The 11,196-nt window shown below is 33.4% G+C and overlaps 1 protein-coding gene across 2 annotated transcripts; it reads right to left on the bottom strand.

Moving 5' to 3' along the window:
- Window positions 1–588: 588 nt before the first annotated feature.
- LOC141671371 (serine/threonine-protein kinase STY46-like) lies at window positions 589–10,437 on the bottom strand. 2 transcript variants are annotated; one of them, XM_074477591.1, is made up of 16 exons: window positions 9,997–10,437; window positions 9,299–9,413; window positions 8,577–8,650; window positions 8,354–8,470; window positions 8,204–8,258; window positions 6,690–6,800; window positions 6,476–6,526; window positions 4,643–4,815; window positions 4,460–4,567; window positions 3,223–3,296; window positions 2,899–3,074; window positions 2,494–2,589; window positions 1,915–1,995; window positions 1,768–1,821; window positions 1,452–1,586; window positions 589–937 (listed from the first exon to the last, which is right to left on the bottom strand). In XM_074477591.1, the coding sequence occupies exons 1-16, from the start codon at window positions 10,188–10,190 to the stop codon at window positions 854–856; spliced, it is 1,698 nt and encodes a 565-aa protein (XP_074333692.1). In that variant the 5' UTR covers window positions 10,191–10,437; the 3' UTR covers window positions 589–853. The 2 variants fall into 2 exon arrangements, with proteins under 2 accessions (XP_074333692.1, XP_074333693.1); XM_074477592.1 differs by having other exon boundaries at window positions 589–925; window positions 9,997–10,432.
- Between the last annotated feature and the right edge of the window lie 759 nt (window positions 10,438–11,196).

Genomic DNA, 11,196 nt, shown 5'->3' with positions numbered 1-11,196 from the left:
AGTCACTTGAGATGTAGATTTCTTGTACTAGTACCGTTAACGGCCTGATTTTGAGGAGCCTGTCAAGGCCATTCAATACCCTATAAAGCTTCAAATTCAACCAGGCAAACTTTTTCCTAGTGTTTATGGTTCAAAGCTAGTAGTTGTCTGTTAACATTTACATATCATACAACCCTGAAGCTGGTGGCAATGCTATTAATGTGTAATGTGCATTGGTATGATTACATTATTCATTTATTTATTAGGTAGTTCGCCAATTTTAACACTTCAAAATATTCTTCCGACACAAAAATGATTAATATCACCATATACACTGGAATCTACAGCAGATTTTAATTTAATAATAATCATTTACACCGCCTTTTTAACCCGTAATAGTAAACTCCTGGGCATGGACTACTATCAATTCTTTTACATTGATACAACCTTCTACTGTTAAAATGTACCACATGGATATTCCACGCACCAATGGGTGAAACACTGTTTTATTAATTAGCAATTTGAAGAACATCACAAATTTCTAGTAAAATCAAACTCAAACTCTGATCCCTCGGTATGCATTTTGCCAAAGAAAAACAAAATTCAACCTCTTATGAAACATCTCCATTTGGTCAACTGATCACAGATGACTTAGGAAACTCTGCAATGGAGGAATAACCGAAACAATAACTGGTTAATTTGGTTAATTAAAATTTAGAAGAAGATACCCTAACAAAATGGGGACGGAAACTAGGAGGAATCTGGTTACAAAAAACAAATTAAACAAGCTAGCTGTAAAAGCTAATCAAGACCAACAAATACTGTACATTACATGACCATTCTCAAAAACTATAGCCCAATTCAGAAACTCCATTCAGTGATGGCCACGTCTGAGGACTGAAAGAAATCCACCACTTTTGCGTCGATCATCTCCGTCATCACCAACCTGTCCCAAATACTTCATATTAACGATTTATCAATATTTACCATCAAACATATATGTGTACATGTGTACTGTGTATCATGCAAGTACTAGTTATGTTTCTTCTTGCATGGAAGGTTTTCATTTTTCCCAGCACCCACCATTTCTTCCCACAATTGAAAGTAAATTTGGGACTGCGATTGGGTTAATGTGTTCCAACTTTCCATACTTTAAAGTGTCGAATGTTCAGAACCTTGTATCAAATATGTAACCATTGGAAATTCTGTTATTACCCGTGCCACATATCGACGTTAAAACACATATGGTCGAACCATACAGCACCAAAACATTAATGGCCAAACCCGCAAATTTATGTACTATCAGGTCTACTGTGTATTTTTGGGCAATCTTTTAAGGCCAAAATGTAAACCCTCAAAGTGTTTGCCAATGGTAAAAGCACGACTTGAATTTAGAAACTTGCTCATTTTCCTTTTTCTTTTCTTTGTCCTAGTGTGTGCAGTGTAGTGTGTAAAGGATAACAAGATGCTACCTCCTTGGTTATCTGCTGCAAGATTGCTATTATTTCAGTAAAGTCAGGTCTTAAAGTTGGGTCTTGCTGCCAGCATCTTTCAAGCAGTTCCGTTAGTTTTGGAAGTGTGTTTTTCGGAATTGTTGGACGTAATCCCTGAAAAGGACAAGTCAAAGAAATGTGTCATATTTCCAAAACAAAGTGAGGCCCTTAGAATCAGTATGCTGGTTTCTTAATATGTTGTACATATTTCTGAGAAAAAAATAAACTTAGCCATGACCTTGTGCTCATATGGTGTTTTGTAACAATGGAAAACACCCGAACTATGCAATTTTACCTTTTGGACAACTCCAACAGCTGCCTGAAGCGGCGTTAAGTACTCATATGGAATCTGAAAAACAGAAAAATAAGGGAAAACTATTGAGATACCAAACACAGTGAGAAACAGTAAGAACTAAGAACTTTAGTGTGTCTAAACTTGTACCTTTCCCGTTAACAACTCCCATAATACAATAGCAAAACTGAAAATATCGGCCTTGTGATCGTAGGGCTTGTGTTCGATAACCTTCAACAGAAATGAAATTAAAGGACAAATGCAAGATAATTAGCATCCAAAAGGAGCATACGGACTAGCGAGTATCTAATACCACCTATGCTCTGGAATTGAAAATGAGGTGGTAATGCACTCAAAAAACTGACAAATTTTATAAATACAATAAATATAGCAGTATCATATTCACTCTCCATTTTCTAGAGTTAAATAGCTCCAACATAATCACACTATTCATGTGAGTGAGAAAGCATAAGACCTGAATGATCAAATACAAGTTTAGTTCACTGCTGCTACTCACGGTGTCCGTCTACTTCAGTGTCAAATAATCCAAAAGTTTACAACTTAAAGAAGTTCAATACAAATGGTTGCTTCATTTATTTTATAGTGTGTGTGTGTGTGTAATTCTAAACTGAAACTTGGCCATTGGAATAGTCATATATAAACTAAATGGAAGGATTAATATAGACAAAAAAATTACTCAAAATTTACTAATTAAATTTAGAGGTGCACCTCTGGAGCCATCCATCTATATGTCCCAGTCTCTGCAGTCATAACTCCAGACTGTGTTTTCACTCTGGCAACACCAAAATCAGCAACCTTAACAACCTGGAATATAAAACATGGTATCAGACCCAAAACATGCTAGATGCTCGCTGAAGCTCGACAGAAAAAATATAGGATATAACGTTGATAAGCAGCTCCTCGAATTTGGACAAAGTTAATGATATATATGACCATGGTAAACAGCACCTGTAACTATACGGGCTTCGACAATCTGGATGAATTTAATGACATAAATTGATAGTAAAGCATATATATTTATGTGTAAAGTACAAATTTCTGACAAGCATACAAAAATACATCACGAAACCTAGGGAAAATTAAAAACTGTCCAAACAATAAACTTTATCTTACTTCATTTTCATCCATTAAAAGATTGGCAGCCTTCAAGTCCCTATGAATTATATTGTTCTGGTGCAAGTAGTTCATTCCCTTCGATATATCAATTGCTACTTTGAGTAAAGATGGAAGCTTAAAAGTTCCCCTCTGTTTGTGCAGATAGTCATAGACACTTCCACCACTCATGTACTCTGAGAGTAATCATATACAATTACCCATTGGAAAGAGGAAACAGTTAAAATAAGACTTACAAAAGGAGAAACACTTGACATTACTAATTGCCCTCTATATGCTCAGCAATTTGCAAAGGACTACACTACACTGATATGGAAAACTTACCTGTTACAATGCACAAGCTCGGAGGTTTAGTACAAGCACCTATGAACTGCACAACATTCTTGTGCCGAACTTTCCTACAGGTATTGACCAACAGCAAATCAGAACAATATATAAATAATAAGTTTATTTCAAGTTTTAAATTGGGAGTAACATCGCTTCTTTGTCTGATTGCAGCAAATTTGTCTACAAGCTTTTGTCTGTCTTATTGTATGCACCAATTTGGCTAATATATCAGATATTCTATATTGCATAATTACAGTTTCTAAATAATATATTGGTACCAAGTAACATGACATAAACATTAAGCCTCTTCCCTTCTATATTATTAATGCACATCTGGAAATAAACAAATATGGCCAACAGAACAGTACGCAGCCTCCTAACGAACTCTAGGATAATGTGTAGGGGGGAGCGTGGTCCACTTTGATTCGGTTTAAGAGAAAACCATAAACCAATGGTTTTTAAAAATGAAAAGCGCAACTGAATTAATGGTTCAATCGGTTTTAATGAAATTGGTTGCGGTTTGAAGAAAATTTGCTGATAGTGTTTTAAAATCAGTTACCTAAAAATAGTGAAATAGACTAGAAAATTTTACTCTGATACACTACACTATCTATGACTAAGTAGTAAATAATTAGGGACGCCAATAATCGAAGTATGACAAATCTATGTGTCACCATATATATGAGACACCTGACATTCTAGCAAAAAGAATATAATTATACATATGTATATGTATGTGTATTACCAAGTGACAGAGAGTTAAGTTCACGTTTATAGTTTCCATACATTTATATAAACATGCATTAAATACAGCAATAAAAGTATTAGTGAATGTTCGATTCAGGTATTTTTCTGTTTGGGTGCATTTCGAAACCAGAGCCAAACGAAACAAATAATTCAGTTTCAGTTTTATTTTTCTTCGGTTTCTCTTTTTCATGTTTAACTTTTTCTTTTTGTCAGCCCTAATAAGTGTGAGCAACAGCAATTAAATTTGAAGATACTGAGTTACAAAACTTTATATCCGAACAAACAGATATCTGCCCAAGAGGTATTAAGGTATAAAATTGCCTCAAGTTTGAGGCCTACAGAGATTCTAAAGATTGCCTATGTTGCATACAATCCAACCAGGAGACGAAACAAACTGAGATCATATAACTAAGAAGAGCAACAAATTTTAGCTAAATTTGTTCATGATAATTGCAAGTCATGTTTGAAGATAAATGTTTTGACAGACCTCATTATATATACTTCTTGGGCAAACTCCCGCTGCATCTCAGCAGTCACGCGTTCAGCCTTGAGGACTTTAATAGCCACTTCCTGACTACGATATGTACCTTTGTATCTGAATCATTAAATAATTGTGTTAGCCAAAAAGAACATTTCGTAAAAAAAAATGAGCAACGAATATTATACTTACAGATCACCGTAAGACCCTGAAGCAACTTTGCACTCAAATTTCAGTTGCTGAGGATCGATCTCCCAGACATCAGTTCCATCACTAGGTATTGTCAAATGATCAGTTTCACATTTCATTGGAGTTTGCTCATTGACATCAAGAGATGATACAATTTGATTTGGCCATGATTGATTCTGCAAAGCAACTAAAACACCTTGAAAAACTAGAAATTAACACTTGACAACAATTGCCATATAGAAGAGACTGCAAATTACATTTAAAGAAATACAACTCGATCTTTAAGAAAATTATTATCAATTAAATTTGTTTTAAACTTCTGAAAGAAGATTTTGCAAAGAATCATTATAAGACACCAGTGGGAAGGGCATAATGGGAATTTTTTATGTGGGGGTACATATAGATCAGGATGTGGAACTAGGGTATGAAGAGAGTAAATCTTTGTAGGTTATTTTGTTGGAGGCTTCCCACTCATCGAATTGTAGAAGATTGTTCATCTATTATCTTTATCAGTATATACTATCAGTTCAGTAGTGTTTCTTTCCAGTAAGATCATCGTTACAACTCCATTACTATAGACCTCTTGCTGTAATTTAGCCTTAATCCTCTGATTCTCAGCAGACTTCTGAATTGCGTCATAAGACCACATCTTGAACGTGTTTTGCCAAATCAGCCAGCCAAGAGTAAGAATGACCATATCAATCAACACAGTACATATACTTGTGTAGTAGAGTGTGTAGGATTAAAGGCCCGACTGGGTAGGACAATAGTTGCTACTAGTTAATTTATTCTATAATTGTCAAATCTAAAAATACCTCATGTCACCATATTAGTTTGCAGGGTCGCAAAAACATAAACTGAACAAAATCTGCTGCAAAGAACTAGACATGCTATCTATACTATAGTAAGCAAACTGGGGCATATTTTGTAGTTTAGTTAACACTTGGTTTTTGGTTATCCCTTTCAAATAAACCTTTAGATCTTTTAAAGTAAGTTGATGAAAACCGTAACATATAATACTAAAATCAATATAGTGGTTCAAACAAAATTCACTATAATGCTTCAGGGTACAAGCCCCGTCCACAACATTTTAAAAACAAACATTTATATTGTTAGTTTAAAACATATAAATAAAGGTATAGGCTTAAAATCTTAACAACTACATATTAATATATTTTTATTTTATTTTACTTTGGAAATGCAATACTCTCATAATAAGATTATAATTATATAATAACAAATATTTGATTTCCTATTAATATCACAAACTATTATTCACATTAATTTTAATTTTAATTTCAATCTTTTATAAAAAAATCTTTTATAAAAAAATCATATATAAATATAAACAATATGAATTAAAAAATTTAACATATTAAAGGATACCTGCAGGTTGTATGCTAGTTGCTATATAAAATCACTCATGGAACAATTTCTCCCGCTAATAATACTGGGGAGTGATGGGAATGTTAAGGATGCACAACATAGGTCCGTAAAGATGACAGGAATATATCATCAAATTTAAAGATTTATATCCACGTTGAAGCAAATTGACAAGGAACTAATTGTGTAATTACATGCATTAAAGTAAGATATGTCCTCTATATAAATAATTACATAAATCGGCGCTGATCTAGATATAGGGTGCCCTAATAGACACACTTCTTTTTTCAAATAAAAATACCAGACCAAATAACAAATATTCTCCTACACCTGAAAATACTAAGCACCGATAACTCCAACTAGTATCTAAACCATTAAGAATGTCAAGAAGTATAAGACCGGCTATACTTCAATCTTATTATGTAATTCATTGAGGAAAAAGCAAAAAAATACCTCTATCTTTAAAACTTCTTTTGCTACAGCAGTTCGGAGTTGCTCAGTTTCCTGTTAAAAACAGAAGACAGTCAAAATGCTTTTCCAAAGAAAGTTAATTGGGAAAAGAAAAGGTTACCAAGGTTATTCATCATCCAAAAAACTTCTTCTGTTTTCAATACATCACAACAGTAAGCTAGACCTACATAATTGAAACAGGAGTAGATATACGTACCTCAAAGGGCCAACCATCAACAACGAAAACATCTAAAGAATAACCATCTACTGTTGAAAAAGCATGTGCCTCTTGGATGTTTAGCCCAATCTCAGCCAGTAAAGAAGTTAACTGCAAGTGTACATTAAAAAAAGCTGTCAAGTTCAAATAACTAACTCACAAATTCAATACATATATCGACAGAAACGCAAACTTGAAGTTTCCCCACGAGGCACATGAAGACTAATAGTCTCTTCCCAGAGATTTAGTTACGCAGGAGATAATTTTCACTTTCTAGATTAAGTCTAAGAGCATATGCACCGTGCCTTTGTTTAGTTGGTTCATGAGTTTTTTTGAAAGTTTAATCTCAAGTGGCATGCACCGGTTCCATATCAACTCCATCAATTACTAACGCACCATCAGTTCATTAAAAGAAACTTTAAAAATCAAAGAAGTTGCTAATGGCCGGCAATTCAACTGTCCACATTTTTATACACTATCAAAGGAATTGATGTAATACATCGTATATTATATATTATTTAGTTGATAAAGAGTAATTGATGGATTGATATAGTCCTTCCAATGCATAAATAGAAACAAAAATAACTAATTTATTGTGAACAGTAATCAACTCCATCAATTTAATTTACAAATTGATGAATTGATACCCTTTATGGGTGCATATGCTTTAATGCTGCCTTCCCACTGGTACTAACTATAGCATGAAACCTAGATAAAATTGTGCCCTAACAGATGTTGACTATAGCGTGAGAACTAGATAATGTGCACTTACAGATGTATTACATAACATGTCTTGTGTTACAGAATTAACTCGGAGACAAGAAAAACAAATTAAAAGAAAGCAGTTCCAGGAAGTCAAGTAATTCGTCTTAGGTTTGAAAGAGAAAGTTAAATGTTTAAAAATTGATACCCTCATGTAATTCTAATGATGTCTGTTATGATAAATGACCTGATAGCCTTTCTAAGTATAGCAAGGACGACATGGAGATAAGGCATCCTATGGCGATAGACGATAGGACTGACCATGGATATATACATGTTCTTTGCAGATATTAATGTAGCTAAGTTATCAAAAAAAATCTATTACAATATATGGTTAATTTTATAAAATCCTAGTATTACATATTATATATATATAATTTAAATTTATAATGATCAAATTATGTATTTATAGTCTTCTTATATTTGTAAATTATAATTTTAAAAAAACATCACTACTCTTGCACTACCGAATACGCGAGTACTTTTGAAATTGAGTCAAAACTCAAAAGACAAAGAAGTACCATCAAGATAGCAGTATACAGTGCATATTATCTCAAGTTTCAGTTCTATTTTTGCTTTACATGCATCCTTGAAGGTGTATACATGTTTATATAATTCCCCATAAGCCAATATCATTAAAAGAATAATAATAATGATCTTCTCATATAAACTGCATCTTTTTGCAGTTGGTGCAAGTAAAAGAAAAAGACAGGATATTACTGGCTTGCTGAAAGAGGAACTAATTGAACTACCTGACTGAGGAGTTTTGGCTTGTCATCTGTTGAAAAGGTGATTTCATGCATGGGCCTATACAATTAGCACCACAAAAGATAAAAGCTTAAATACAAAGCTGTAAGGCATTGATGCCAGCAAGATCAAAAGTAAAGATGACAATTATATACCGGGAAAACTTTGCACATGCATTTGTTGCACTATCACCATCTTGAACATTTTTGTTAGCTTCAATTGCTAGAGCTTCAAGATTAGGAGAAGAACCGAAGGCAGGAGGTGGGTGGATGCTATATGGAAGAAGGAGGTAATTAAGTAGCCTTCACATTTACCAATCAAGACGGGGTGCAAGAAAGCAAAAATGAGAAATCATACTGGTTCAATTATAAATCAGACCTTTGGACAACCTCCTTTTTTGGAGAGCTTGAATGAATAGAATCATCAGTGTTTCCATTTGATGCGGCAGAGACCTGCAAAAGCAACAATTTTAGGTTACATACACAAAATCCATGAACCTCAGGCAACAACAATGGGGGGAAAATTGCTTTTGTGATATTGCACCTTCAAAAGATAAACCAGAGGTTTATATACGTAACATACGTCTAAAAATCTGTGCAGTGTGAAAACATGTTATCATATGGAACATCACCACATAATTGTTCCTTTAATACTTGTTTCTTTCACTAGGGTTACTTCCCTGACATGTAGTAATTTCTAGAAAAATGATCTCATAAACAACAGCATATCCCAATGGACCCTTTGCACACAAAACAATAAAACATTAAACTGGAAGTTTAAACTAATGTATATGTTATATCCTTGGTACTCTGAGTTGCTAAAACTTGATGTTTACTTCCACTGATGAGCAAATTGTTATATCTTCGATGGAAAGTCATAAAAAAATTATGCACATTTGAATAGAGATATTATTTATTTTTGCACATTAATTTACCAAATTAGAAACAAATAACATTTTTCACTACATAATCCTTATACAAAGAAATAGTATTACAAAGGTGTATTAATAATCTATCGTTCAGAAAATATAAAATATATCATAGTCATTGCAACCATTGACTCAAAATGAGAATTCAGAAGTCATATCAAAACCAGCTCACCTGCACTAGACGAACATCAAATACAGGTCTATTAGCAGGATCATGGGCTTCTAAAAGTAATCTTTTATGTGTGAGAACATCTTCCGCCCTTTCAACATTCACATCAATTGCATACCTTCAACCCAAATATCACATCCTTAACATGGTCAAAATTTCAATGGAGAGGATTAACAAAACAATTAGGATTAAAACCAAATTCAACAAAAATAACTATATCCCATCATGTCGCCACCATAACCAGTGTATTAACAACTACAACATATCATACAATGCATTTCACTTGCCGAATCAATAGAGAGCATTAACAATTAGGCTCAAAACCAAATTCAACCAAATAACTATAGCCATAACCAGTGTACTGCCAACTAAAACATATTGTAAAATGCATTTCACTCGCCGAATCATCAAAATTCAATCCAACACAATTCACCCAGCAACAAAAAACAGCAGTAGCTCATAATGCCCTAAAATCACAATAAACTACTATTTCAATCACAACCACACCAACCCAAAACCAAATAAAATCCAACCCAGTTTACCAAGAAAGCCTTAAAAACCACCCAAGATCCTCAAGAACCAAACAAAAAAAAAACCCAAATTCAACAAAAACAAAACAACCCATCAAAAACAAACAAAACCCCACTTCATTACACACAAAAAAACACACATACAAGAAATTAAACACAAAGGGGTGTTACCTAGTAGGCAATCTATTAAAGTGAGCCCAAAGTTGATCATCAAAATCAGGTTCTTTAGCCTCTTTAATACCAGAATCTTTGAGTCTCCACAGAACCTCATTATAAACCTCCAGTTTCATCCTCTGATGTCGACTATTCACAGCCGTTGATTCCACCACTCTACTACTACAACTTTCATTATCTTCCATCACCATCTTGGTTTCTCAAGATCTCTCCTTTCCTCCTCTAAATTATATGTATGTCTATAAAATCCAAAAGGGTATCGAGATTCAACAAAAATAACACTACCCAAATCACCGAATTTGATTAAGAAGATATGTTGTCTATGTGCATTACACGCATGTTTGTAAAGTGTATGTGTGTATATATATGCTCTTCATGCGTTACCCAAGGTAAAAGATTTGTTTTAAAATTGTTTCTTAATTTTTTAAAATGGAAAAGAATTGTCATTATATTCTTGACCACTAATCTTATCTTAATAAAATTATTGAGATTATAAAAATGGATATAAATCTTTGAAGTAGTCATGAGGCGGTTCACAACAATGCTGCTTTTAGCGGCGGAGTCATGTTGACGTGGATTTTTGTTTTTGTTTATGATACCCTTTTTATTGCCTATCTTGATTCTTATCTTGCTTTATACATTCTTTTATTATTATTTATTATTATTTTGTTATTTTATTTTACTTTGTTAGGCCACATTATTCATTCATTTTATTTCTCTTTGGTTCTCATCTTCTCCTACTCTTGTTTGTTCACTTAATTAATCCACTTTGGTACTTCAATATGAGACTCTAATGAAAACTAATTAGGCTATTGGGGGAAGCGTTATTTTTAGTGAAAAAGTTTGTAGTCAGTTATTTTGTTCATGTTGCTAAAATGAAGAAGTTATTTTGTTGATAAATATATGTAATAGAAGAAAATAAAATTTGATGACACAAAATAGATTATATATTCATGAGTTGAGCGTGTTGCGATCATAGAGCTACAAAGGATTATAATCAAGCCGAGTTCTTGTCAAGCCGAAGCAAAACAAAACTTAATTTATATAAAAAAAATTAATTGAGTCGAGTTTAATAACGGGGCTAAAAGTGATTTTTAAACTCGAGGATGTTTATAAATAAGCCGATCCTCATCCGAACACGAGTTTGTTCACAAAAAATCGAGCTGAGCAGAATTTGATTCAGGTCCTTGTTGCATA

The sequence above is a fragment of the Apium graveolens genome, chromosome 7 (genome assembly GCF_009905375.1).
Source record: "Apium graveolens cultivar Ventura chromosome 7, ASM990537v1, whole genome shotgun sequence".
Lineage (NCBI taxonomy): Eukaryota > Viridiplantae > Streptophyta > Magnoliopsida > Apiales > Apiaceae > Apium > Apium graveolens.
Note: the sequence above shows the minus strand (reverse complement) of the source record. Positions and strands in the feature narration are given on the sequence as shown.

What these genes read in the sequence shown, in the direction of transcription:
- LOC141671371 (XM_074477591.1), bottom strand. Translation starts at nt 10,190, where the DNA reads ATGGTGATGGAAGATAATGAAAGTTGTAGTAGTAGAGTGGTGGAATCA. An exon ending in AGCCAAAACTCCTCAGTCAG is followed by an intron (nt 6,801 to 8,203) that starts GTAGTTCAATTA and finishes GTACACTTGCAG; the next exon opens with TTAACTTCTTTACTGGCTGA. An exon ending in CTGTTGGAGTTGTCCAAAAG is followed by an intron (nt 1,587 to 1,767) that starts GTAAAATTGCAT and finishes TGTCCTTTTCAG; the next exon opens with GGATTACGTCCAACAATTCC.